Source organism: Anomaloglossus baeobatrachus, chromosome 6, assembly GCF_048569485.1.
Source record: "Anomaloglossus baeobatrachus isolate aAnoBae1 chromosome 6, aAnoBae1.hap1, whole genome shotgun sequence".
Taxonomy (NCBI): domain Eukaryota; kingdom Metazoa; phylum Chordata; class Amphibia; order Anura; family Aromobatidae; genus Anomaloglossus; species Anomaloglossus baeobatrachus.
In genome coordinates, this window is record NC_134358.1 from 538,689,166 (window position 1) to 538,714,386 (window position 25,221).

General features: G+C 47.9%; 1 protein-coding gene across 2 annotated transcripts in view; it reads left to right on the forward strand.

Annotated features, from left to right (window-relative positions):
• Nucleotides 1-25,221, forward strand: part of CUBN (cubilin) — a 299,203-nt gene that overhangs the window by 83,736 nt on the left and 190,246 nt on the right. For both annotated transcript variants that reach the window (XM_075315595.1, XM_075315596.1), the window contains exons 25-27: nt 1,276-1,457; nt 7,856-8,012; nt 9,398-9,582. In XM_075315595.1, coding sequence (XP_075171710.1) covers nt 1,276-1,457; nt 7,856-8,012; nt 9,398-9,582 — 524 coding nt within the window. The remainder of the gene's footprint in view (nt 1-1,275; nt 1,458-7,855; nt 8,013-9,397; nt 9,583-25,221) is intronic.

The window sequence follows — 25,221 nt, forward strand, 5'->3', positions numbered from 1 at the left end:
GGAGAAGGCCCCCTCCAAATCTCAGGGACCTGGAGCAGTTTGCCAAAGAAGAATGGTCTAAGGCCATGTGCCCACGGGTACAGTGTCCTGTGGATATATCCGTAGGACATTCCGCAGGAGCTCCCAGCAAAACGCACCACAACTTCTGTCTGTTTCCATGCTGCGGAATGTCCTGCGGATATGGTGCGGGCATTCTGCATTGAGGATACAGTACCATGGCTTCAGCACTGCATCCTCAATGCAGAACAAGTACTGCAGTGATTGGGGGAGTTCATACTTACCTCCATCATGCAGCATCTCGCTTTCCGGCGGCCGTGTCACTCTGTCAGCGTCTGCAGGAGAAGGTAGGCGGGCCTGAACTAGCTCCGGCTGTCACATGACCGGAGCTCGTGCAGGCCCAGCCCACCTCTTCCTTCCTGTACCTGGATTCACCGCGCTCCTGTCCACCGGATGGAGAAAGTGACTCCGGTGAGGCAGGTAAGTATATGGGACCCTGCAGAGAAATCCGCAGGAATAATTGACATGCTGCTGATTTTTCCGCAGGGAAATCCGCATTATTTCCGCTGCGGAAAAATCCGCAGCGTGGGCACAGCAGTTCCCAGATGCCATAGAAATGGCTGGGGAGTAGCTGTGCTGATTTTTGAAAAATCCGCGGAATTTCCGCGAAAAATCCGCGGCAAATTCCGCACATTTTCCGCAACGTGGGCACATAGCCTTAAATTACTGCAGAGCATTGTAAGAAACTCATTGATGGTTACCGGAAGTAGTTGTTCGCAGTTATTTTGGCTAAAGGTTGTGCAACCAAGTATTAGGCTAAGGGTGCCAATACTTTTGTCTGGCCCATTTTTGGAGTTTTGTGTGAAATGATCAATGATTTGATTTTTGTTTCATTCTCTTTTGTGTTTTTTCATTGCAGCAAATTAAATGAAGATAATACCAAAGAATTTGTGATTGCAATCCTTTTCAGGAAGAAACTGAGTATTCTCTGACAGAATTGCAGGAGTGCCAATACTTTTGGCCAGCACTGTATTTTTATATATATATATATATATATATATATATATATATATATATATATATATATATATATATATATATATATATATATATATAATATATATATATATAATATATATATATTTATTTATATATATATATATATATATATATATATATATATATATATGAAATCTTTGATTTAGCCTATTCGCTTCCTAGTCTTTACGAAATCCAGTTGCTACAAAGATTTAATATGTTTTTATTACTTTTTTGCAGGCTGTGGGGCAACCCTGACTGCACTATCTGGTGCTTTTTCATCTCCAAACTACCCCATGCCATATTACCACAATTCCGAATGTTACTGGCTGCTGAAATCTTCCAGTGGTAATATACTTGAGATTGACTTCCAACACTTTGATTTGGAAAGTCACAGTAATTGTAATAATGATTATCTTGCTGTAAGTATCAAATTTTGAAAAAGGAGACCTATAGTAGCGCTTTTTTATTAAAGGGGTCATCCACTACTACGACAACCCCTTCTGATTCGATGTTTCCCCCAGGTAAAATGATACAGCCTATACTTGTGCCGCCCCTGCAGCGGTCGAACCGCTCGGATCCGGGGTCTGCTGTGGCTCGAGGGTCTCCGGACCCGGGGGCTTACGGCCACTTCAAATGAAAAGGGGGTATTTACAGGGGATAAGAGTTTGTGACACCACCCGTGGTTCGCGGTAAGAGGAGTACCGCCGCTGCCGATGGGAGTACCCAGGGGAGATGGAGTGGGGCAGCCAGATGACCTTCCCTCCATGGGTAGGGGAGGCCACTGGACTCTGGATGATGGAGGTATAGGGGAGCGTGGTGCAGATTTGAAGCAGGGAGAGGACAGCGTACTCACTCAGGCAGTGTTGGTAGTGATGCGACCGCAAAGTAGACTCTGACACAAAGGTAAACCAAGTCTCCGGGTGCCGCTGCCACTTCAGGGGAGCTCGTCCGGGAGTCCGCTCCCTTTGGTATTGCTGATGGTCTGTACCTTGCCTCCATGCACTTTATTTTAGATGTCCTGGGTGACCCCTATGCTTGAAGCTGTCGGGGTCCCACTCCCCACTGTTAAGTAGGGAAGCTGTGCTCTCAATGGCTGACACTTGGGATTTCAGTGGGCCGCATGAGCTGGAAAGCCCTATCCCCCTCGTTGTGTTGATGCCTTCGATCTCTGAGCTCTTGGGGAAAGTTCATAAAGATACTATCCTCCACAGGTTAATTATCAGGTTGCGTGAAGCTATTCCCTGATCTAGGGTCCAGTACCCCGCCGTGCTTGGTACCGGTTCGGTTACTAGGTACTCTGGTGCCAACCATCCCCCAAAACTAAGACTGGCACCTTTCTCCAATACCCTGCGACCGGGTCTCCGACTCCTTCAGTCCCAGACCACCATCTGCAACCTAGCAAACATCTCCCAGGGAGCTCCAACTCCACCTAGCTCCTCACTCTCTGACCACTACCACTCAACTGACTCTGCCCCTCCCACCAGTCTGTCTGACCCCTAGGTGGGTGGCCCTGTTCCAGCTAGACCACCCAATGGTGTGCCTGACAGGGTATGGTGGGAGGTGTGACTAGGATTTGCATGCTGATGGAGCAATACCAAAAGTTAGGATCCCAGAACCATGAGGGGTTGAGTTCTGCACCAGACAAGAAAGACGTACAGTACCCTGTGACACCCTGACTAGTTCAGGGGCGTCACATACTCGCCTCCCGTACCGGCGCCATACTAGTAGTGTCCGGACTCGCGGTGCTGGGGCACCCCGTTTTTGGACCAAACAATCAACAGGAAGTAAGTGCAACCGCAGCCCTCACTTCTTGTTGATTAACTCGTCCGATCCAAAGGCTGGGGGACTGAAGCCGGTGTTGATTGGACGTGGGGCTCGTATGTCATCATAACTCCAAGTCAGCCCCAGCACCGCAAGCCTTGTCACCGCTGGAACCATGCCGGTACAGGAGGTGAGTATAGGCTTTATTATTTTACCTAGGGGAAACATGTGAAATCGGAATGGGTTGTCCACATACTACTTTAATGACCCAATCTCTGCATTTTCATTAGTTTCCCCTCTGTAGGCTCTGTCGCTAATTTTCAATGGTCTCTGAGCTAGTGGGTAGAGATCAGCTGCTGTAACGTCTCCCATACACATCACACACAACCATGAAAGATTCCTGCTCTCCTACTTGTGTGTAGCACATGTCCTGCTCTCCTACTTGTGTGTAGCACATGTCCTGCTCTCCTACTTGTATGTAGCACATGTCCTGCTCTCCTACTTGTATGTAGCACATGTCCTGCTCTCCTACTTGTATGTAGCACATGTCCTGCTCTCCTACTTGTATGTAGCACATGTCCTGCTCTCCTACTTGTATGTAGCACATGTTCTGCTCTCCTACTTGTATGTAGCACATGTCCTGCTCTCCTACTTGTATGTAGCACATGTCCTGCTCTCCTACTTGTATGTAGCACATGTACTGCTCTCCTACTTGTATGTAGCATATGTCCTGCTCTCCTACTTGTATGTAGCACATGTCCTGCTCTCCTACTTGTATGTAGCACATGTCCTGCTCTCCTACTTGTATGTAGCATATGTCCTGCTCTCCTACTTGTATGTAGCACATGTCCTGCTCTCCTACTTGTATGTAGCACATGTCCTGCTCTCCTACTTGTATGTAGCATATGTCCTGCTCTCCTACTTGTATGTAGCACATGTCCTGCTCTCCTACTTGTATGTAGCATATGTCCTGCTCTCCTACTTGTATGTAGCACATGTCCTGCTCTCCTACTTGTATGTAGCACATGTCCTGCTCTCCTACTTGTATGTAGCACATGTTCTGCTCTCCTACTTGTATGTAGCACATGTCCTGCTCTCCTACTTGTATGTAGCACATGTCCTGCTCTCCTACTTGTATGTAGCACATGTCCTGCTCTCCTACTTGTATGTAGCACATGTCCTGCTCTCCTACTTGTATGTAGCACATGTCCTGCTCTCCTACTTGTACGTAGCACATGTTCAGAAGCAACAGCAGCAGCAGCATGGAGGACATTATACAGCAGCATGGAGGACATTATACAGCAGCATGGAGGACATTATGAAGCCTTGCTGAGCAGTGTAGCTGTGAATCCAGCTCTAGGATGAGATAAAATACTACAGAGATAAAATAATTAGTACAAAACAGAAGACCCTTCTGTGTGTGTTTGTGCCTCTCTGTTAATTCCTAGACAATAAAAATAGGCAGCTGTAATCTGATCACTCAGTGAATTTAATGGTTTTATGATGAGTTTAGGAGGCAGACGGGAGGAGAATGGAAGAAGAAGTGAGAAGTAAAGAAAGACGCAGATTTCTCTGATAAGATATATTACAAAATTTATTTTATTTACTTGTACTAATGATTTGTGCAAAGATTATTGAATTGACAGTGACTATTTAAAGATGAATCAACCATTATAACCATTATAAGCATATCATTTTTTCCCATAAATCAGCTGGTCAAATGAATACACAATTGTTTGCAGTATATGTTATAATGGGAAAGTGGCATTTCCTTCTTCACATGCCTGTAGGCTCTATGTAAAGCTTGCGCTACATGAAGACTTTTTTCAGCGCTGCAGATTGATTTAAACTACAATTTACAGCGGCAATTTATATACATCCATTTAACTGTACATAATCATGTGCACTGCAGTTTTCAGTTGGTAAAATCAGTAATTAGTTCTGCCAAAAGTCTAAATTTTGGCTTAAAGGGATTTTTTATATCCCTAAACGCTATTAGCCTGCAGATATAATAATAATCTTCATTTCTATAGCGCCAACATATACCGCAGCGCTTTACAATTTAGAGGTTCATATAAAAATAATCACAAGTAACAGTTATAGAAGATACAATAATTGAAGCAAAAATTAAGACAACCCTGCTCGTAAGGTATAATGTTCAGAAGAAGGTGGAAAAAACAGAACTGTCTCATTTCGAATAATATAAAATATATCAATTTATTGCATCATTCCATAAAAACATAAGACCATGAATCCATAAAAAAACATCAACACTGAAATACAAGTAACGCATTTCTGGCCTGACACAGCCCATAGGCGGGCTTTGCACACTACGACATCGCAGGTGCGATGTCGGTGGGGTCAAATTGAAAGTGACGCACTTCCGGCATCGCATGCGAAATCGTAGTGTGTAAAGCCTAGATGATACGATTAACAAGCGCAAAATCGTCGTAATCGTATCATCGGTGCAGCGTCGGCGTAATCCATAATTACGCTGACGCGATGGTCCGATGTTGTTCCTCGCTCCTGCGGCAGCACACATCGCTGTGTGTGAAGTCGCAGGAGCGAGGAACATCTCCTACCGGCGTCACCGCGTCTTCCGTAGGATATGCGGAAGGAAGAAGGTGGGCGGGATGTTTACATCCTGCTCATCTCCGCCCCTCCGCCGCTATTGGCCGCCTGCCGTGTGACGTCGCTATGATGCCGCACGACCCGCCCCCTTAGGATGGAGGCGGGTCGCCGACCAGAGCGACGGTCGCAGGGCAGGTGAGTGCATGTGAAACTGACGTAGCGATAATTTTCGCTACGCCAGCTATCACACGATTTCGTACCTGCGACGGGGGCGGGGACTATCGCGTGCGACATCGCAGCATCAGCTTGCGGTGTCGCAACGTGCAAAGCCCGCCTTAGTCTCAACCTTGGATTTTTTTTGCAATAAAACCTTGGTAAGTATTGGCAATCTGACTCCGATTAGAAGTTATTCTTCCCCTTTGCTTTAATGTGAATATTGATTTCTCACAATTTTGAGTATCTCTGCTTGATACCATTTATTAGGAACTTTGAGGAGCTGACTGCAAACTAAAGACTAATGAATGTAGAGAAGAGCCTACAAATCTAAGGGATTTGGTCACAGAGCGCTGATTACATCAATCTTATTGTTGTGTTTTATTAGAGATTGCTTTGTTGCCAGTTTAAGGTACACAATTTGAAGGGGGAAGGGGTTGTAACAGTGTGCCATCCTAGCTGGCCTTCATGGACTCTAATGTCATCACGCTTGCAGTAGGATTCATTGTTTTGCATCTGGTGAGTCTTTTGTTCCTTTCTGCAGGGGACATCTCTAAGGGCGCACGTAACTGCTGAATATTCTGCAGCGATTTGACAGCACATGTGTGCTTCAAATCGCTGCAGAAACACTGCATAATGAATTCAGTATTTTTGTTAAAAAAAAGCCGATTTCATGCGCTCGGGATGCTGCTCCCACCGTAGACAGAGTGGGAGCTGCATCCAGAACGCACAAATAATTGACATGCTGCTTTTATGAACGCACGGATTTGGGTAAAAATGTTAGCACTTAAATAGCTGCGTTCATAAAAGCATCGTGCGCACGCATTATGCACAATCTTCATAGACTGTGCAGGGGACGCAGGACGCATGCATTTACGCTGCAGTGCAATACACAGTGTAATTGCATGCAAATACGCAACGTGCGCATGAGCCCTAATACATAATCCTGCTGACCGAAGACTGGGCTTCTGAAACCTTCTGCATACTTTGAGTTATAAGTGGAGGATGTTTATGCGGGTGCATGTAAGCACTTCTGCCCATCCTGGGGGCTGGTCCAAGTGAGAGGTAGAACAAAAAGCTACATGTTTAGTCAGAGAGGTTGGTGCTCTGATTTGAATGGATGAGGATCTGTTGCTGAGGCCAGGTCCTGGTGCCCATGAATGGACTATAGAGATTGGAGTTGGATACACATACTGTGGTTGTGGTACCCGTCGCCTGGATCTGAGGAATTATCCTAAGGACTATTGTTGACGGCTGGAGCTGGATACCCCTGCTATGGTGATGGTATCCAACATTTGGAGGAACATAAGGACCACTGTTAGGGGTACTTTGCACGCTGCGACATCGCAAGCCGATGCTTGCGATGCCAAGTGCGATAGTCCCCGCCCCCGTCGCAGCAGCGATATCTTGTGATTGCTGTTGTAGTGAACATTATCGCTACGCCAGCTTCACATGCACTCACCTGCCCTGCGATGTCGCTCTGGCCGGCGACCCGCCTCCTTCCTAAGGGGGCGGGTCGTGCGGCGTCACAGTGACGTCACATGGCAGGCGGCCAATAGAAGCGGAGGGGCGGAGATGAGCGGGACGTAAACATCCCGCCCACCTCCTTCCTTCCACATAGCCGGCGTGAGCCGCGGTGACGCAGGTAAGCTGATGTTCCTCGCTCCTGCAGCTTCACACACAGCGATGTGTGCTGCCGCAGGGGAACGAGGAACAACATCGTACCGTCACTGCAGCGAAATTATGAAAATGTCGGACACTACACCGATGATACGATAACGTCGCTTTTGGGCTCGTTAATCGTATCATAAAGGATTTACACACTACGATATCGACAGCGACGCCGGATGTGCGTCACTTTTGATTTGACCCCACCGACATCGCACCTGCGATATCGTAGTGTGCAAAGTACCCCTTACTGTAAGACCATGTATAGAAGAAATAAAAATTGTTCACTTTGCTAGTACTTATTAATGCTTCAGTCTTTATGACAAAAATGTGCGGGGGAAAAAAAGGGGACAAAAACTCAGCAAATACTTAACGTGTGCACATACCCTAGAGATAAAGACAATGAGTTCCTATTAAATTACCTCAAGCAGAGATCTTGGATCCCGCGAGGAATTATAACATTTTACTTGACAATTCTATAACTTTTTATTTGATTGTCGACAAAGGTAACTCAGAGTTTTACCAGTTTTGATTTGTGGGTGCAACTATGTTTTGGAATTTGCAATATTGTTATTATACCGGTAATTTTAATATCCTTTTAAAGGTTTACAACGGGAACAGCACAAATTCTAACTTGCTACAAAAACTCTGCGGAAAGACCCTTCCAGCTCCGATTCGTTCCACCGCAAATGCTATGTACGTAAAGCTGAGGACCGATAGCTCCATGTCATACAGCGGATTCCTGGCTAATTATCGGCAAGGTGGGTGGCGGTCATATAGGAAAAATGAGGTTTCATTCCGGGATTTTTGCTATTGAGATATGTCCACAATTAGCGTTTCTTGAATTTGGTAAGGGCTATAATTTCTTACATTTTGACAAAATGCTTTTAAAATCTATAACAGGCTGCAACCAATGGGTGACCACACATAGACCTCTATAGCATAAACATCTCCCGACGGAGTAACAGGAATCAGGGTTTTTGTCACCATTCCTATGTGCAGAACTTTCTGTATTGTTCTGCCATGCTCTCCTGGAGAGTCGGTACATGATGCTTATGTTGCAGATTGTTTTGCAGGATGAATGCTCTGCTGGTTGTTTCACAGCACTGGGTTTCATGCTGGTCCTGGAAGGTGCTCACGCAGATACTTCTCGTTCCTGGTGATTGATCTCCTTCATTAGTGAGCATGTTAGCTCAGGACGCCACCAGTTGTACTTCCTGGTTACAGTAGTGCTGTTGGCTCCTGTGGTGCTCAGTGTTCAGATCTTCTTCCTCTCAACGCCGGACTGTTGTTGACCTGTCTCTGCCTGCCCCCCTGTTTCTGTTGTGACTTCCTGGCTTCTGACCTTGGACTTCCTCCTGACCACATTCCCGCCTGCTCCCTGTATTTTGTATGTACTCTCCTGGAACCCTGACCTTCGGCTTGTACATTTCCCTCATCTGTGTCTGCCCGCCGTGTACTGTCATGCCCTCCTGGTTTATGATCTCGGCCTGTCTGACTACTACTACTGCATTTACTGCATGCGAGTGACAGTCATCACAGTTTTGTTGTTGTTTTTTTTAAGCTGGTCATACACAAATATACATCTCAGGACATAGACAAAAAGACTGAGGCTACTCCCAAAATGGCAAACAGGTGCATAACTGAACATAACATAAAATGACAAAAAAAGAGACAGTTGTACTCTGAAATGCTAAAGCATGAAAACCATGAATGTAAGAATATAGACATGCATTACTGCTAGAGGAAATATAAGAAAAATTGAGATATTTAGCATATAGAAATGGCCATTTTTATATCTGCCCAGTTGCCACGTCAAGGCATACCTTGTATACTTGGAACCTAAACTGAAGCCTCTCTCTGGGTTTAAAAACCTCCTGTGTATGGGCAAGTAGGAACCTGCTATAGAGAATAAAGTCACCTGTAGCGGAGGGGTGCACGGTCAGAAGGCATGACCCCTATTAATCTAGACGAAAAGACTGACGACACTCCCAAAATCACAATGTGAACAGATGCATAACTGAACATAACATAAAATGAGAAAAAAAGAAAGGATATGTTGATTCAAGGAAAAGGGTGAAGAAGGACACATCTATGCTGCATCTCCTCAAGGAATAATCCCTCTTTTTCTCCTTTTTATGATTAGTATGTGAAGGAGTTTTGATAAGTAACCAGAGCCGAGGAATCTTGGAGAGTTTAAACTACCCAAACCCCTACCCGAATAACCAGCACTGCAACTGGACGATACTGGCGACCACTGGGGATACGATCAGCTACACGTTCAGGACCTTCCAACTGGGAGACGATGGCTGTTCTAATGATTCTGTCAGGGTATGTGACCGGTCAATAGTCAATATATTAACAGTCCATTGTTCATCGTTATTTGGGTTTCTGTGTATGCTGACACCGCTTGCCGTGATATTTTATATTCTAGTCCTAATGCTATTATATGAGACTTCCAATGTGACAGTGAGTGACAAAGAGGAGGAACTTCAAAAAAGTTTATTTTTTTGGGAGTGATCATTGTTTGATCCCTGGGGGTCCGACCACTGGGAAACCCCCCCCGATCCTTACAGTCCAAAGTCCCCTAGTCCCACTAGTATCGAGTTTGTTTTTTTACTGGAATCGCCCCCATTCAATCTCAGCTTTAAAATTTTTGCAAAAGAGATGAATTTAATAAGTTTTCTTTCTCTTGGATCCCCAGTGTTGATCCCTATCAATCCAGCCCCAGTTTGGGTCACCATTAATCTGAAACATTGAGTGATGATATATTTAATTGCTTCAGATATATTTTATCTGCACAATGTGCCACACACTGTGAAGTGGACCGCAGCACAGGACTAGAGATGATCTGAAGTTTAAGGCCTAAAGCGGGCTTTACACACTGCGATATCGGTCCCGATATCGCTAGCGTGGGTACCCGCCCCCATCTGTTGCACGACACGGGTAAATCACTGCTCGTGGCGCACAACATCGCCTAGACCCGTCACACATACTTACCTTCCTAGCGACATCGCTGTGACCGGCGAACCGCCTCCTTTCTAAGGGGGCGGTCCGTGCGGCGTCACAGCGATGTCACTGAGCGGCCGCCTAATAGCAGCGGAGGGGCGGAGCTGAGCGGAACGTAACATCCCGCCCACCTCCTTCCTTCCGCATAGCGGCCGGGAGGCAGGTAAGGAGAGCTTCCTCGTTCCTGCGGTGTCACACATAGCGATGTGTGCTGCCGCAGGAACGAGGAACAACCTCGTTACTGCTGCAGTAACGATTTTTGAGAATGGACCCCCATGTCACCGATGAGCGATTTTGCACGTTTTTGCAACGATGCAAAATCGCTCATCGGTGTCACACGCAACGGCATCGCTAATGCGGCCGGATATGCGTCACCAATTCCGTGACCCCAACGAGTTCGCATTAGCGATTTCGTAGCGTGTAAAGCCCCCTTTAGCCACACGGCGAGAAAATCGGTGCAAGTGGAGTGCAATAAAACATTTCATTCCACTCGGACCAATATTAGCCTGTGTGTCAGCGCACATGAGCGATTATTTTCTCAGCCATAATCGGACCGAGAAAACAATCTCAGCATGTTGCGATTGTAATGGGAGACTCTCTCTCTCGCACCCATTCAAGTGTATGGGCGAGAGAAAGATCGCACTGCACTCGCGGTACACCAGTGTACTGCGAGTGTAGGGCGAGAATGGCAATAGCCGGCTACGGAGGAGAGAGGGAGATAAATCCCTCCCTCCCCTCCTCAGTGCCGGCCCGCCCCCCGCAGCTGAGGTCCGCTCGCACAGTCGGACCAAAGTTGCAGGGACACACGCATGACACTCGGCTCTGCTGTAATGCCAGCATGAGCCGAGTACCATGCGAGGGGATCGCAGTAGATCCCCGTGTGGCCCTGGTCTAAGATGCTGAATCCAGGCACACCAGTTGTTGAAAAATCGGATGCTTGATTGCTGAAATATCTTTAATCAAAGTTGCAGAAATGTACTGCACTTTAATGGGAGCGGGTTTTTGTTGGGTCCTTGGTGTATATTCCTTCTGCAGCGTCCTCTATGACATGCTCCCTTTTGGATGCTGCACGTATGTATGCTAAGGTATGTATGCTCGTATGTATGCTAACCACTCGATCGAGCATCTGGGTGCTCGGGTACTCTCGGTGTTCGGCCCAGTGTGAGCCGCTTGCAGTGTTTGTGTAGCACCCCATGGGGCAGGCAAGAGGTTAACCTTTAACCTACTCGTCGCCGGGCCATTGACTGTTGTTGTGGTCACAGGCGGCTAGCCCGTTTCGTTGCCCCGAGGCGTACAGAAGATTGCTTGGGAGGGATGATGGGGGTAATAGTAGTGAGGTGAATTGTCGTGACACCACCTGTGGTATGCAACCAGGGTATTAGCCACCGCTGCTGTCGCTGTCCTCCGGGGCGGATGGTGGTAGCAGCTATGGATGGTATTGCTCCCCACAGGTGGAGCGGGCCCCGGGGAGGATGATGAGGGAAGTAGTAATGGAGGGTGCGACGTGGGTAATAAAGAGTCCGAGTCTATTGCTGCGGGTCCAGGGGTCTTTACTCACTTTTTATGTTGTGCCACTCACCCGGGTAATACCGGTCACTTGCTGTGATCGGCACCGCCAAACCCGAATCCTTCGAAAGGTCAGCCCGGTGTGTGGTGTTCGGTGGGTTTCCTCCTTAATGCGCCTGTCTGTGTATCCCCAGGCTTGAAGCTACTTGAGCACCCGGGTTTTCACGAGTAGTACTCTTGTCCCTATGTGCAGGTACCGCGGTTCCGATTTGAGGGCCCCGGATCCTATATAGCACTGTGCTGTCGGGTGCTGTTTGGATGGGAAAGCTTGAAACTAACTCTCTTCTAGGCAGATTCTAGGAAACCAACATGATCTCCCCTAGGGTCCTGCCGCCCTGCATGGCGCCGGTCCCGAGGGAGCAGATTTACTCTCCCTGTGGCGACCGTCTAGACTTCTCCTCCTTCCCATCAGAACACCTCTAAGATGCGACTGCTCCCTTCCTCTCCTGCTGGAGAACTCTCTAGCTGTTGTGGTGGCTCCTGACTCCCCCTGCTGGCTGCATCTCCCCCCATCCAGGTTCTAAGCTAGTAGGACTGGGGCCCACGGTTGGAGGGCATCTTGAAAATGCACCGCCAACCGTGCCCGATCCTAGCCCAGTTCCCAGTGACCTTCTTGGGAACCAGGTTAAGCATTACGCCTGAAATCAGGTGTAACACTCTGGCGACTGAAGCCTCAGGGGCGCCACATTTGCATGGTTCACACTGGTGGTAACAACAGCATGATCGGATATAGTGTACAAAAAATTAACTAAGATGAAAAAACCCCCACCGACTCTGCCCCGGAAGTGATCTGTTTATGTTGGCTGTATGGGAGCGGAGAGTCAATCTGCCCAATCAGTAACTTTCAATGAGCTTCGGGTCAAGCTTGGATTCAGAACAGAACTTTATCTAAAGTCTGGTTGTACCCGAACTTCCAAGGGTCCACTCATCTCTACACAGGACCATCCAAGTCGTTGCCTTGTAGACGACTACTAGCAGCATCTCTTTAAGGAAAAATCTGTGAAAAATATGCTAGATCCTTAATTTTTAGATAAGTCAGCAGGTTTGTCAACTATCTGTAAATTTCAAGACAGTCCATAAAAATAAGGCTTTTATCGTGATTGGTGGGTGTATGGATGCAGTGGTAAAACTAGAGTCTGATGGGACCTGGTGCAGAGTTTGAGCCCCCCATATGTTCATCAGATGTATGGGCCATTGTAGCATTCTAAATCCTATAAAGACATACAAGTGCCCCCCCTCCCCCTTCATTGTGTAATAATGTCCCCCATCCTATACTAATATCCCCCAACCTGGGACACTTCTTCGTAAATATGTCCCCCATCCTGGTATATATCCACATCATGCCCCCATCCTGGTATATGTCCACATCTTGGCCCCATCCTAGTGTATGACCCATTCATGGCTATATCCTGATACATATGGTCTCATCCTGGTATATATGTCCACTATCATGGCCTCATCCTGGTGTATATGGCTCCATCCTGGTATATATGTCCCCATCATGGCCCCATTCTGGTTTATATGGCTCCATCATGTCCCCATCCTGGTATATAGCCCCATCCCTGTATATAGCCCTCCATCCTGGTATATAGCCCTCCATTCTGTTATCTAGCCCACTAATTCTGGTATACAGCCCCCATCATGCTATATACCGCCCTCATCCTGGTATATAGCCCTCCATACTGGTATATAGCCCCCATCATGCTATATAGCCCCTATCATCCTGGTATATAGTCCCACCCCCGCACACAGTTAATATTTTTTTTAACGATTGTACCTCCCTACCCTGCACTCCCCCGGCGTCCTCCTGCAATGCTGACATGCTGGCAACTGACCAGCGTGTATGTGGAGCAGCGCATGACGTCAGTGTCATGCGCACCCATTTACAGCACTGGCAGCTGTCCGCGTATTCCCTTCTCCCCATGCCCAGCATTGTGTGTGCGGGGAGCAATGAATATTCATGGCCTTAATAGGCGGCCGGCATATCGCAGAGCAGGAACCCGACATCTCTGTGCTGCGATATATTTCAGCGCTAGGGCATGCGGATGCCCTGCACCCTCTGTCCCAGTTGCAGTGGCAATCTCTGTGACCGTGGTAGTTACACCCCTGTTTTTATTCTGAGACCCCTACAATTTATAAAACAGAGGAACAGAAGCACTCAGCCAAGCGTCCTTATCCTTAAAGGCTGACCCAACAGAAAGCCTGTGGGCCACATTCATCAAGGTGGTTTTTTGACAGTTGGTGTCTTTATGCCATGCTTGGCGAGCTCCGCCAACTTTTAGAAGATTGAGTACCGCCGGACTGGGACAGGGCATGGCCAAGTGCACCCGACTAATTCATAAAAATTAACATGACAAAAGTGTCATAATTCCACCCTTTTATGTATTCCTCTTTCTATTGCCCCTCCATTCCCCCCGCTTTCTTCTTTTTCCCTATGTTTAACAAATGTTTATGTTTGTTGGGTTTTTTTTATATTTAATTTCTGTACTATTAAAGAAGTTGTCCAGTTACCAAAACTGATTTTTTTTTTCTGATAAATCTTGCTAATATGTGCCCCTCAACACATCTATTATGTTTTTTCAGCAAAATTACCTTTTATTGTGCACTAGCAGCACACGGTCATTGCTGGCTCCAGCTCTGATGGGGTTAATCTCTCCTCTGACTTCCTGTGTTCAGTTCCTACAAGTCCCAGAATTCTTTGTGGCTCTAGGGCGGTGTCTGGCTTATCTAACACACCCATTGTGTCTAATACACCCACTCTGCTCCCACCCAAACCCTCCTCCCTGCCTCTTCCCAGTGGATGCACTGAGATCAATCATACAGAGACAGCAGCAGCTCTACACAGCCAGGGAAGGAAAGTGTGTGTGTGCGCGTATATACAGTGTGTGTGCGCGTATATACAGTGTGTGTGCGCGTATATACAGTGTGTGTGCGCGTATATACAGTGTGTGTGTGTATATACAGTGTGTGTGTGTGTATATACAGTGTGTGTGTGAGTGTGTATGTGTGTGTGTGTATGTCATACTCACCTGTCTGCAGGGTCCCGGTGCCATGCCTGCTTCCAGCCCCTGTCTCGGTCCCGCCGCTTCGGCTGTGTGCAGTCTCCCCGGGGCACGCACGAAGCTTGCAGGACCTGGCGGTGGATCACCTGATGCAGTCACCTGACGCATCAGCTGATCGATTCTCGTGGTGTCGCCGGCTTTTTCGCGCCCGGCTATCAGGTGATCCTGCCGTCAGGGGACTTCATCAGCTGATTACCGGCAGCTCCTGCAGTGATGGGCCAGGATCAGACTCCGCTGCAGGAGCTGCCGGTAATCAGCACAGACGTGAGTATTTATTTATTTATTTTTTTTGCACTGATGCTTCAGCTGATTGTATAATCGGCTTTTATACAATCAGCTGATGTGTCATGTGATTCACGTAGTTTAACCTGACACATCATCTGATCGGTATGCCTTCCAGCAAACCGAGCAGATGATATTGGATCCTGATTGGACGGCGCGGGACCCTAACCCAGGATTACTGCGGAGGGGGGTTCTTTATTTCAATAAAGATGGAGTCACTAATTGTGTTGTGTTTTATTTCTAATAAAAATATTTTTCTGTGTGTTGTGTTTTTTTTTTTTATCATTACTAGAAATTCATGGTGGCCATGTCTAATATTGGCGTGACACCATGAATTTCGGGCTTAGGGCTAGCTGATAGTATACAGCTAGCCCTAACTCCATTATTACCCAGCTAGCCACCCGGCATCAGGGCAGCTGGAGGAGTTGGATACAGCGCCAGAAGATGGCGCTTCTATGAAAGCGCCATTTTCCGGGGTGGCTGCGGACTGCAATTCGCAGTGGGGGTGCCCAGAAAGCTTGGGCACCCTTCACTGTGGATTCCAATCCCCAGCTGCCTAGTTGTACCCGGCTGGACACTAAAATTAGGTGAAGCTTACGTCATTTTTTTTTTTAAATTATTTCATGAAATTCATGAAATAATTAAAAAAAAAAAAGGGCTTCTCTATATTTTTGGTTCCCAGCCGGGTACAAATAGGCAGCTGGGGGTTGGGAGCAGCCCGTACCTGCCTGCTGTACCCAGCTAGCATACAAAAATATGGCGAAGCCCATGTCATTTTTTTTTCTTTTTGGGTAAAAAACTGCATACAGTCCTGGATGGAGGATGCTGAGCCTTGTAGTTCTGCAGCTGCTGTCTGCTCTCCTGCATACACTAGTGAATGGAGGATGCTGAGCCATGTAGTTCTGCAGCTGCTGTCTGCTCTCCTGCATACAATGAACATTTTGAATAAGGAAATGACATCAGACCTTTTTTATTTTTTTCATCAACAATCTTTAATGGCATTGTGCACTAATTAAAAACGCAGCAAAAAAGGCACCAAATCGCAGCAAAAACGTGACATGCAGCACCGCAGGTGACAGAGCAGAGCAAGTTGGTGACATGCTCTGCTCTGACACATAGTGTGCTGCATGTCACTGTATTCACTCTGGGACTTGTTGTGCAGGTGACCGGATGATACATGTCACTAACTTGCTCCACTCTGTGACTTCTGCTGCATTGTTCCAACTGTATACACTCTCACCTGAACAAGTCTCAGAGTGGGGCAGTTAGTGACATGTATCATCCGGTCACCTGCACAACAAGTCCCAGAGTGGTGAAAGATAGTGACATGCAGCACACTATGTGTCAGAGCAGAGCATGTCACTGTCTCTACTCTGGGACTTGTTGTGCAGGTGACCGGATGATACATGTCACTAACTGCCCCACTCTGTGATTTCTGCTGCATAGTACCAACTGTATACACTCTCACCTGCACAACAAGTCCCATAGTGGAGACAGTTAGTGACATGTAGCATCCGGTCACCTGCACAACAAGTGCCAGAGTGGAGAAAGATAGTGACATTCAGCACACTATGTGTCAGAGCAGAGCATGTCACTGTCTCCACTCCGCTGACCTCACAGCCCGTACACGCTGCGATGGATGCAGGGGGACACAGAACAAGTAATCGGCCGACACTGGAGTCATCTGATTACTTGGGATGAATTGAGCAGTAAAATGCTCTGGTGCTCGATGGGCGAAGCCCATGCCGATTTTTTTTTAAAAAAATTCATTAAAATAAAAAAACAAAAAAATCACATTGTTTGTGGGCTCCCGCTGCATTTTCTATTGCTAAGGGTAACCAAAGCAGCTACTGGCTGCTAGCCCCCGCTGCTTGGTGTTACTTTCACTGGGGTAAACGGAATAACCTCAAATTCCAATTAAAATGACTATCTTTATTAATATATATTAAAATGAAAAAACACCCCGTGATATTGCACACGTAGGGTCACATGAGAGGGGGGGAGCTGAAATGTATGGGGTCCCTACAACTCCCTAAGGGGACCTTGCTCCTACCTGCCAACGGAGGTTTGACACCGTAACTGTTTTGGGCGCCCCCGTTCCACGTCGGCTGTCCCTCACTATGCCCTAACTATTTAGTGAATTTAATATAAATTACACTCTTTGTGGGCCACACACTAGTAATCATGCATACAAGATATTGGTAATTTATATATATGGTCAGACTACAGAATGCTTCCAAAAAATTGAAGAAAAAATGACAATTTTCTATGTGTGTCAAACTATAAATTACTTCCAAAAATTTGAAAACAACTAGACAGGACCGAAAAAAGGGGAATCACAACCTGAACACAATGTGTGTCATTCATCAGATGGTGATTCTACTCCCTCCTCTGTCCTGATACATTGTGGCCATCATGCATGGAAACACTCATCATAAACATGAACTATCTCAGTAGACACTGCACAACCCCAATCTAGGCAAGGTGTATACAGACAATGCAGTGTCCAAGGACAACCAGATAAGCAGTTAATAAGCCAAGCATATAAGGATGAACAAGATACGTTCAGAGGAAAGAGATGATGGTTACTTCCCTTTAATTACATGCTCTATATCGCCTCGACGCGTTTCCCCTTCCAGGATACAAGGATCATCAGAGGCTGAAGGATCATGAATACAAGATGTGGATGGAGAGGTAATCCCATGGCTGTGCGCCCAGATCACAGGATGTCCGGAGTTAAAAACCGGCGCCAATCAAAGTCACATGGACCTGGCCACCATCAGATTCTTTGGCTACTCTGTCTCCAGAAATCACACTGCGCATGTCATTTCTAATCCGGTCACAAGAGGTCCTTAGTGAGTCATTGCGCCTGCGTGCGCTCGTTCCAGCTTAATAATAGTGATGCAGGCTAGACGTCAGGAGGCGGTTGCTGACCAGTCGGCCACTCCGCCCACACAAACCACCCCTTAGACGCCGTCCAATAGATACCGCGCCATCCCCGGGGGCACAAAACCAGGCACCGGAGCTCAGGAGCTTCACTGCGCAATGCGCGCTTAGTTTCACACTAACAACAGCGCGCACACCATAGAAGCGACCATGGGAAGGAAAAATAGAAACAATGCCAGATAGCCACCCTCCATATCAGTTGCCCCCATCATCATAGGGATCCTAGTGGAGATCACAATCTACTATATTACAAAAAAGGGGGCAAAACCGGAGGAAAAGCATCCCTTCATAGGTATATACACACCATCTGTTTATCTGTATATACACACTCGTTTAGCTGGATAAAAGGTTACTATAAGGCACCTATTATACTCACTCACTGATCAAGCCCATAATTAAACGAGAACCGGCAACCTGTATAAAGGGGAGAAACAACCACTGAGCGCTGATCACTCCTATTTTCAAACTTAACCCTATGTTGACCAGAAAGAATTCCTCATAATGGAAAGATCAAGGTTGATTTAAGAAACAGACTATAATTACCAAAGAGATAACCTGATGATACAGGTATTTATAAACCGTGTACCCCCTTTCACAGGACAATGACGGAGGGGTTTCCAAGGGGATCATAATTTATTCTTTTTGACAAGTAAACAACAACAAAGTTACACTAGACCAAATTATAAATGTAAATATAGAGATCCAGAAAGGGACCTTTAGAGGAAGGGAGAAAATGTCAATCTGTCATTTAGCCCCAACGGGGCTTGTGTTTTAAGATAATAGATCCAGCGAGATTTCCCTTTGCAGGATCTTTTTGTCCAAATCACCCCCCCTAGGACCAGGCTTAATGACTTCCAATATCACAAAAGAGATTGATTTACTTTCACTGGCAATAGAAATGCAGGGAAGCATTTTTTTTTTATAAAGGTTTTTCCCTGAAAACATTTTTAAGAAAATGACGTGGGCTTCGCCATATTTTTGTATGCTAGCCAGGTACAGCAGGCAGCTACGGGCTGCCCCCAACCCCCAGCTGCCTAGTTGTACCCGGCTGGGAACCAAAAATATAGAGAAGCCCTTTTTTTTCATGAATTTCATGAAATAATTAAAAAAAAAAAAAAAAATGATGTGGGCTTCACCAAATTTTTGAGTCCAGCCAGGTACAACTAGGCAGCTGGGGATTGGAATCCACAGTGCAGAGTGCCCAAACTTTCTGGGCACCCCACTGCGAATTGCAGTCCACAGCTGCCCCAGAAAATGGCGCTTTCATAGAAGCGCCATCTTCAGGCGCTGTATCCAACTCTTCCAGTGGCCCTGGTGGCAGGTGGCACGCTGGGTAATAAGGGGTTAATACCAGCTATGTTTTACCAGCTGGTATAAAGCCCGAGATTCTTAATGTCAGGCCAAGTTTAACCTGGCCATTAAGAATCTCCAACAAAGGGTTTAAAAAAAAAAAAAAGACATCACACAGAGAAAAATACTTTATTAGCAATAAATACACAGACACAGTACGGAACTCCATGTTTATTACTCCCTCTCACCCCTCCACGATGGAGAGATTTCTGTACTGACCATGCCAGGAGAGAGCGAGGAAAAGAGAGCGAGCGGGGGGGGGGAGAAGAGAGCGAGCGGGGGGGGAGAAGAGAGCGAGCGGGGGGGAGAAGAGAGCGAGCGGGGGGAGAAGAGAGCGAGCGGGGGGGAGAAGAGGGCGAGCGGGGGGGAGAAGAGAGCGAGCGGGGGGGAGAGAGGGAGGGGAGGAGAGAGAGGGAGGGGGGGAGAAGAGAGAGAGGGGGGGAGAAGAGAGAGAGGGGGGAAGAAGAGAGAGAGGGGGGGAGAAGAGAGAGGGGGGAGAAGCGAGAGAGGGGGGGAGAAGAGAGAGAGGGGGGGAGAAGAGAGAGAGGGGGGGAGAAGAGAGAGAGGGGGGGAGAAGAGAGAGAGGGGGGGAGAAGGGAGAGAGGGGGGGAGAAGAGAGAGGGGGGAGAAGAGAGAGAGGGGGGGAGAAGAGAGAGAGGGGGGGGAAGAGAGGGAGCGGGGGGGAGAGAGAGGGGGGGAGAGAGAGAGAGGGGGGAGAAGAGAGAGAGGGGGGAGAAGAGAGCGAGCGGGGGAGAAGAGAGCGAGCGGGGGGAGAAGAGAGAGAGGGGGGGAGAAGAGAGAGAGGGGGGAGAAGAGAGAGAGGGGGGGAGAAGAGAGGGAGCGGGGGGGAGAAGAGAGGGAGGGGGGAGAGAGAGGGAGGGGGGAGAGAGAGAGGGGGGGAGAAGAGAGAGAGGGGGGGAGAAGAGAGGGAGCGGGGGGGGAGAAGAGAGGGAGGGGGGAGAGAAGAGAGGGAGGGGGGAGAGAGAGGGAGGGGGGAGAGAGAGAGGGGGGGAGAAGAGAGAGAGGGGGGGGAGAAGAGAGGGAGCGGGGGGGGAGAAGAGAGCGAGGGGGGGGGAAGAGAGGTAGGGGGGGAGAGAGAGGGAGGGGGGGGAGAAGAGAGAGAGGGGGGAGAAGAGAGTGGGGAAAGAAGAGGGGGGGCAGAGGTGCTCTGTCACCAACTGTCTCCACTCTGTGACTTGTGGTGCAGGTGACAGAGTGCAGACAGTTGGTCCCATGCAGCAGGACAGGTGGCAGAGCACAGCGGTGACATGCCTGTCAGTGTCTTGCTGCTGGGAGGAGCACACGATCACACTGCCCGACACCGGCCGCTCTCCTGACATCGCAGCAGAGCGGGCGGGTGGACAGTGTGATCACATACTTACGTGCAGGGGGGGATTCAGCTGAAGACCCCCCCCCTGCACTGCACACTGGCGCCCCGTGCCTCACCATCTGCAGGACGCTTAGCCGGCTCCACAGTGACGTCCTCCGGATCCTCCCCTCGATACTGGGCTGTGATGTGCGGTAGTCACCGCCCACAGCCCTGTCACTCAATCTGAGTGGCGCCGGCATCCTGTGACGTACCCGTCTTGTTTGAGAGCCCGGAAATGCCGGGACGTCAGAGGATGCCGGCGGCCACAGCTCCAGGGGGTCATGTGACAGGCACTGAGCGTGCAGCATAGCGCCGCTCAGTGCCAGAAATGGAAATACAAGCCAATGGAGAAAATACCTAGAATTGTAAGTAGAACTTCGACAGAAAATAAACAAAAAGGGGTGAACCACCCCTTTAAGAAACATTCTAAATAAAGAATATATTCACAAAAAAAAGTGTCATAAATTTAGCCAGAAATATGATCCAGTATCTTCAGGCGGTCATGCACGGCAGTTGAGGAATTGTCACGGTCGTCTCCCTGTTTTTGGAGACTATTGGCAGCTTGAGGATTGGTGCCTCTTATCTTTATCTTGACTCTGCTTTAGGCTAGGTTCACACTTCCGTTGTTTTGCATCAGTCACAATCCGTCGCCTAGAGGAATTACGGCATCCTGCAAAATATTTTGCAGGAATCCTGTTTTTCCCCATAGACTTCTATTAGTGACGGATTGCGACTGATGATGCTGCGTTGCATCCGCTGCGTCGCGGTCAGTCGTTTTTTAACTGGCCGCCGGGAGCAATGCAGCCTGTAATGTTTTTTGAGGAGCGCGATCCGTAGGATTTTGCTCTCGCATGCTCTCTCTGGCTCCCTGCACCCGTAACTAGGATACACATCGGGTAACCAAGCAATGCGCTTTGGTTAGTTACCCGATATTTACACTGGTTACGTGTGCAGGGAGCCAGCGCTAAGCTGTGTACGCTGGTATCCAAGATAAATATCGGGTAACCAAGCAAAAAGTGCTTTGCTTTTAGTTACCCGATATTTACCCTGGATACGTGTGCAAGGAGGCCGACACTTCCCCACTCTGCTCCGCCCCCTCCCGCACTCCACATGTGTGTACACACACACACACACACACACACACACACTCACTCACTCACTCACTCACACACACTCACTTGTCCTCAGCCCTGCAGTCCCCGCGGCACTGATGTCCTCAGCGCCACGGCCCTGCTCGGCTCCGCCCCCTCACGCTCCGCCCGCTCGCGCTCCGCCCCCCCGTACACAACGGAGTCCGACAATGATTTCTGTTCTTTGTCATCCGTTGTACAACGCATCAGTCACATGCGTCAAGCAACGCATGTGACTAATGCAAAACATGTGAACCTAGCTTTAGATGTGGTTTCATTTCCTTTAGTACCCAAACGATTAATGTCAGTTTTGCTGCTGGCAGCTTCTCCAGCAGTCTCTAGCTGAGTGCTTCAGCTGCGATTACTTTGTAGTCACACCCGTCAGGTTAAATAGAGGTGTTACCCTGCAATCCCTGCTGTTGATACAAATCCATTCCTATACTGGCCCCCTTGGTGGAAGGAGCGTTCCAGAAACCAGACTTTTTCCTTTTGTGTTGCGGTATTATTACACCTACTACATATGGGGATAGGATCTTGGAGATAGGAATATCCCTTTACCAAAGGTTTAAAGCTTCCCCCTTTTTTTAGATTTTGTGAAAAAGACACTTTTCAGAGGTAAAGCCCTGCTGTCTGCCTTAGCTAATAACCGGGCATCACTGCTTACTGGAAGCTTGATAATGCAGAAGACCTTTAGCATTCAATCTGCCATGTAACCCTGCACAGTTACATTTGCCCCCATCATTCATCAATATGACACGTGTGATTAGTGAAGTGATCCAACTGCTGATGTCTGGATGAGGAAACTGAGTCACTGTGGTCACATCGGCCGGATGTACACATTTACCAGCCTCGAAACCTCAGCAAATTTGGGCTACCGTCCAGAGAATAAAAAGCAAATGTCCTCAGGTTGCATGTGTGTATATCGGTTTATTATCCACTACTGCACCATTATATTTAGATATGTGCACAATGATACCTGTGGCTAGAACTGATTGAAGTTTTGAGGGTTCAAATATATTGGGATAAAGAGAGATCTGATAACAGGACGGGCACCTCTGATGCCACAACAGCATTCTGGTTAGTAGTTGTAACCGAAAACTATGGAACTTTTTATGAGAGGGTATTGTGAGCATGCTCTGAGATCTGTGCAGAGGTCACCGCGCAGGAAGGGGGTGGAACCAGAACAGGAGATATCCGCTAATTTCTTTTCTTTCTAATTTGCTGTTGCCTATATAACGCCAACACATTTTGCAGCGCTGTACAATTTGTCACCATTCACAACAGTCCATCTACCTAGTGGGGTTTAAAATGTAAATGACTAGATACACTTAGCGGGGATAATGGATAAGGAAACCAATAAAAAGTGTCCCAAATCACAGATTATAACAGGTCTGCATAGGTGATACATGTCTGACTTCTGGAAATCCCACCAATTAGGAGAACAGGGGTTCTGTGTCTCCAGATTGAGTGGATGCCCGGTCATGGATGAATGCTACCGCTACATTCACTGTTTTCGGTACTATCAATAGACAATTACAGCACTTAGTTATCATCTTTAGTCTCAGAGAGTGAATAAAGCGTTAGTGCACATTCACGGATATCACTCGATTGAAACTATGACCCAGTGTCATGCTAGGTATGGGGAAGTACCAAGTGAGTGGTGAAGGGTAGGGGAAGGGGACCCCTGCATCTAGGGAAGGGGGACATGGTGACCCCTGACCAAACCTACTGCTGGTCCCTGGGGTCCCTCACCACCCTAGATAGATTCCGCACCTTTGCGCCATTTCTGATACCTGACCCTAGGTATCCCTTGTGCTGGACCCTAAATAGGGAACAGGTGGGATGAGCTCTTCGTCAACGCCACTAAATGCTAAAGGAAGACACAAGGAGGACACACAGGGGAAAATAGTGCATGAACTACTTATCCACAGATGACTCAGGCAGGAGCTCAGTAACAATACCACAGATGACAGCAAGCCACCTGCTGCAACGAGAGCTAGAATAAACTGAATAATATCACCAGCACCAGTCCAGGGAAGAAAGGAATATTTAAGCATCAAGACAATACTGATAATCAGCAGCTGTGTGGAAAGTGACCTCCTGCTTGGTCAAAAAGGGGGAGAGAGATGAAAATCCAGCAGGAAAACTACCTACTACAATGAATACTAACAGCAGGAAGAGACAATTAGCATATTTCCCAGAGGAGCATTGCAGCTATAAGGCTCCTCCCTGGCAGCCAGATTGGTTTGTCAGTCTCCGCAAAAAGAATAGTTTTTCCCTTAGACCCCACTTTAGCTTCTCATACAGCCAGATCAGATCTCATACTTTGCACTGACGAGGGGCAATCACCCTGAAACATCGTGTCTGCAAATTCACATTCTGATCTGGCATAAATCCTAAGGGCGGCTTTGCACACTACGATATCGCAGGTGCGATGTCGGTGGGGTCAAATCGAAAGTGACGCACATCCGGCGTCACTTGCGATGTCGTAGTGTGTAAATCCTAGATGATACGATGAACGAGCGCAAAAGCGTCGTTATCGTATCATCGCTGCAGCCTCCGACATTTCCATAATGCCGGTGCAGCGACAGGTGCGATGTTGTTCCTCGCTCCTGCGGCAGCACACATCGCTGTGTATGAAGCCGCAGGAGCGAGGAACTTCACCTTACCTGCCGCCGGCTGCAATGAGAAGGACGGAGGTGGGCGGGATGTTTACATCCTGCTCATCTCCGCCCCTCCGCTTCAATTGGCCGCCTGCCGTGTGACGTCACTGTGACGCCGCACGACCCGCCCCCTAAGGAAGGAGGCGGGTCGCCGGCCAGAGGGACGTCGCACGGCAGGTATGTGCGTGTAAAGCTGCCGTAGCGATAATAATCACTACGGCAGCTTTCTCTAGATATCGAACGTGTGACGGGGGCGGGACTATCGCTGCAGCATCGGTAACACAATGTTACCGATGTTGCAACGTGCAAAGCCCGCCTAAGTCATATGACAAGGCTCATTGGAGAGTCACTTTTGACTTTTAGGATTGCTACTTCCAATAGGTGGCACTCACCCCCTTCCTCCCTGAAGAGACAATTAGCAGGAACAATAGAAAGTCAGGGAGCATTTTGCACAGCCAGACGTTGTGACCTTCTATTTCCAGAAACCATATGATTGTCTGCCACCCATAACACACTCGTAACACCCAGCTCTTAAGAGGGCTTTACACGCAGCGATATCGTTAGTGATGTCACTGGTGAAAGTACCCGCCCCC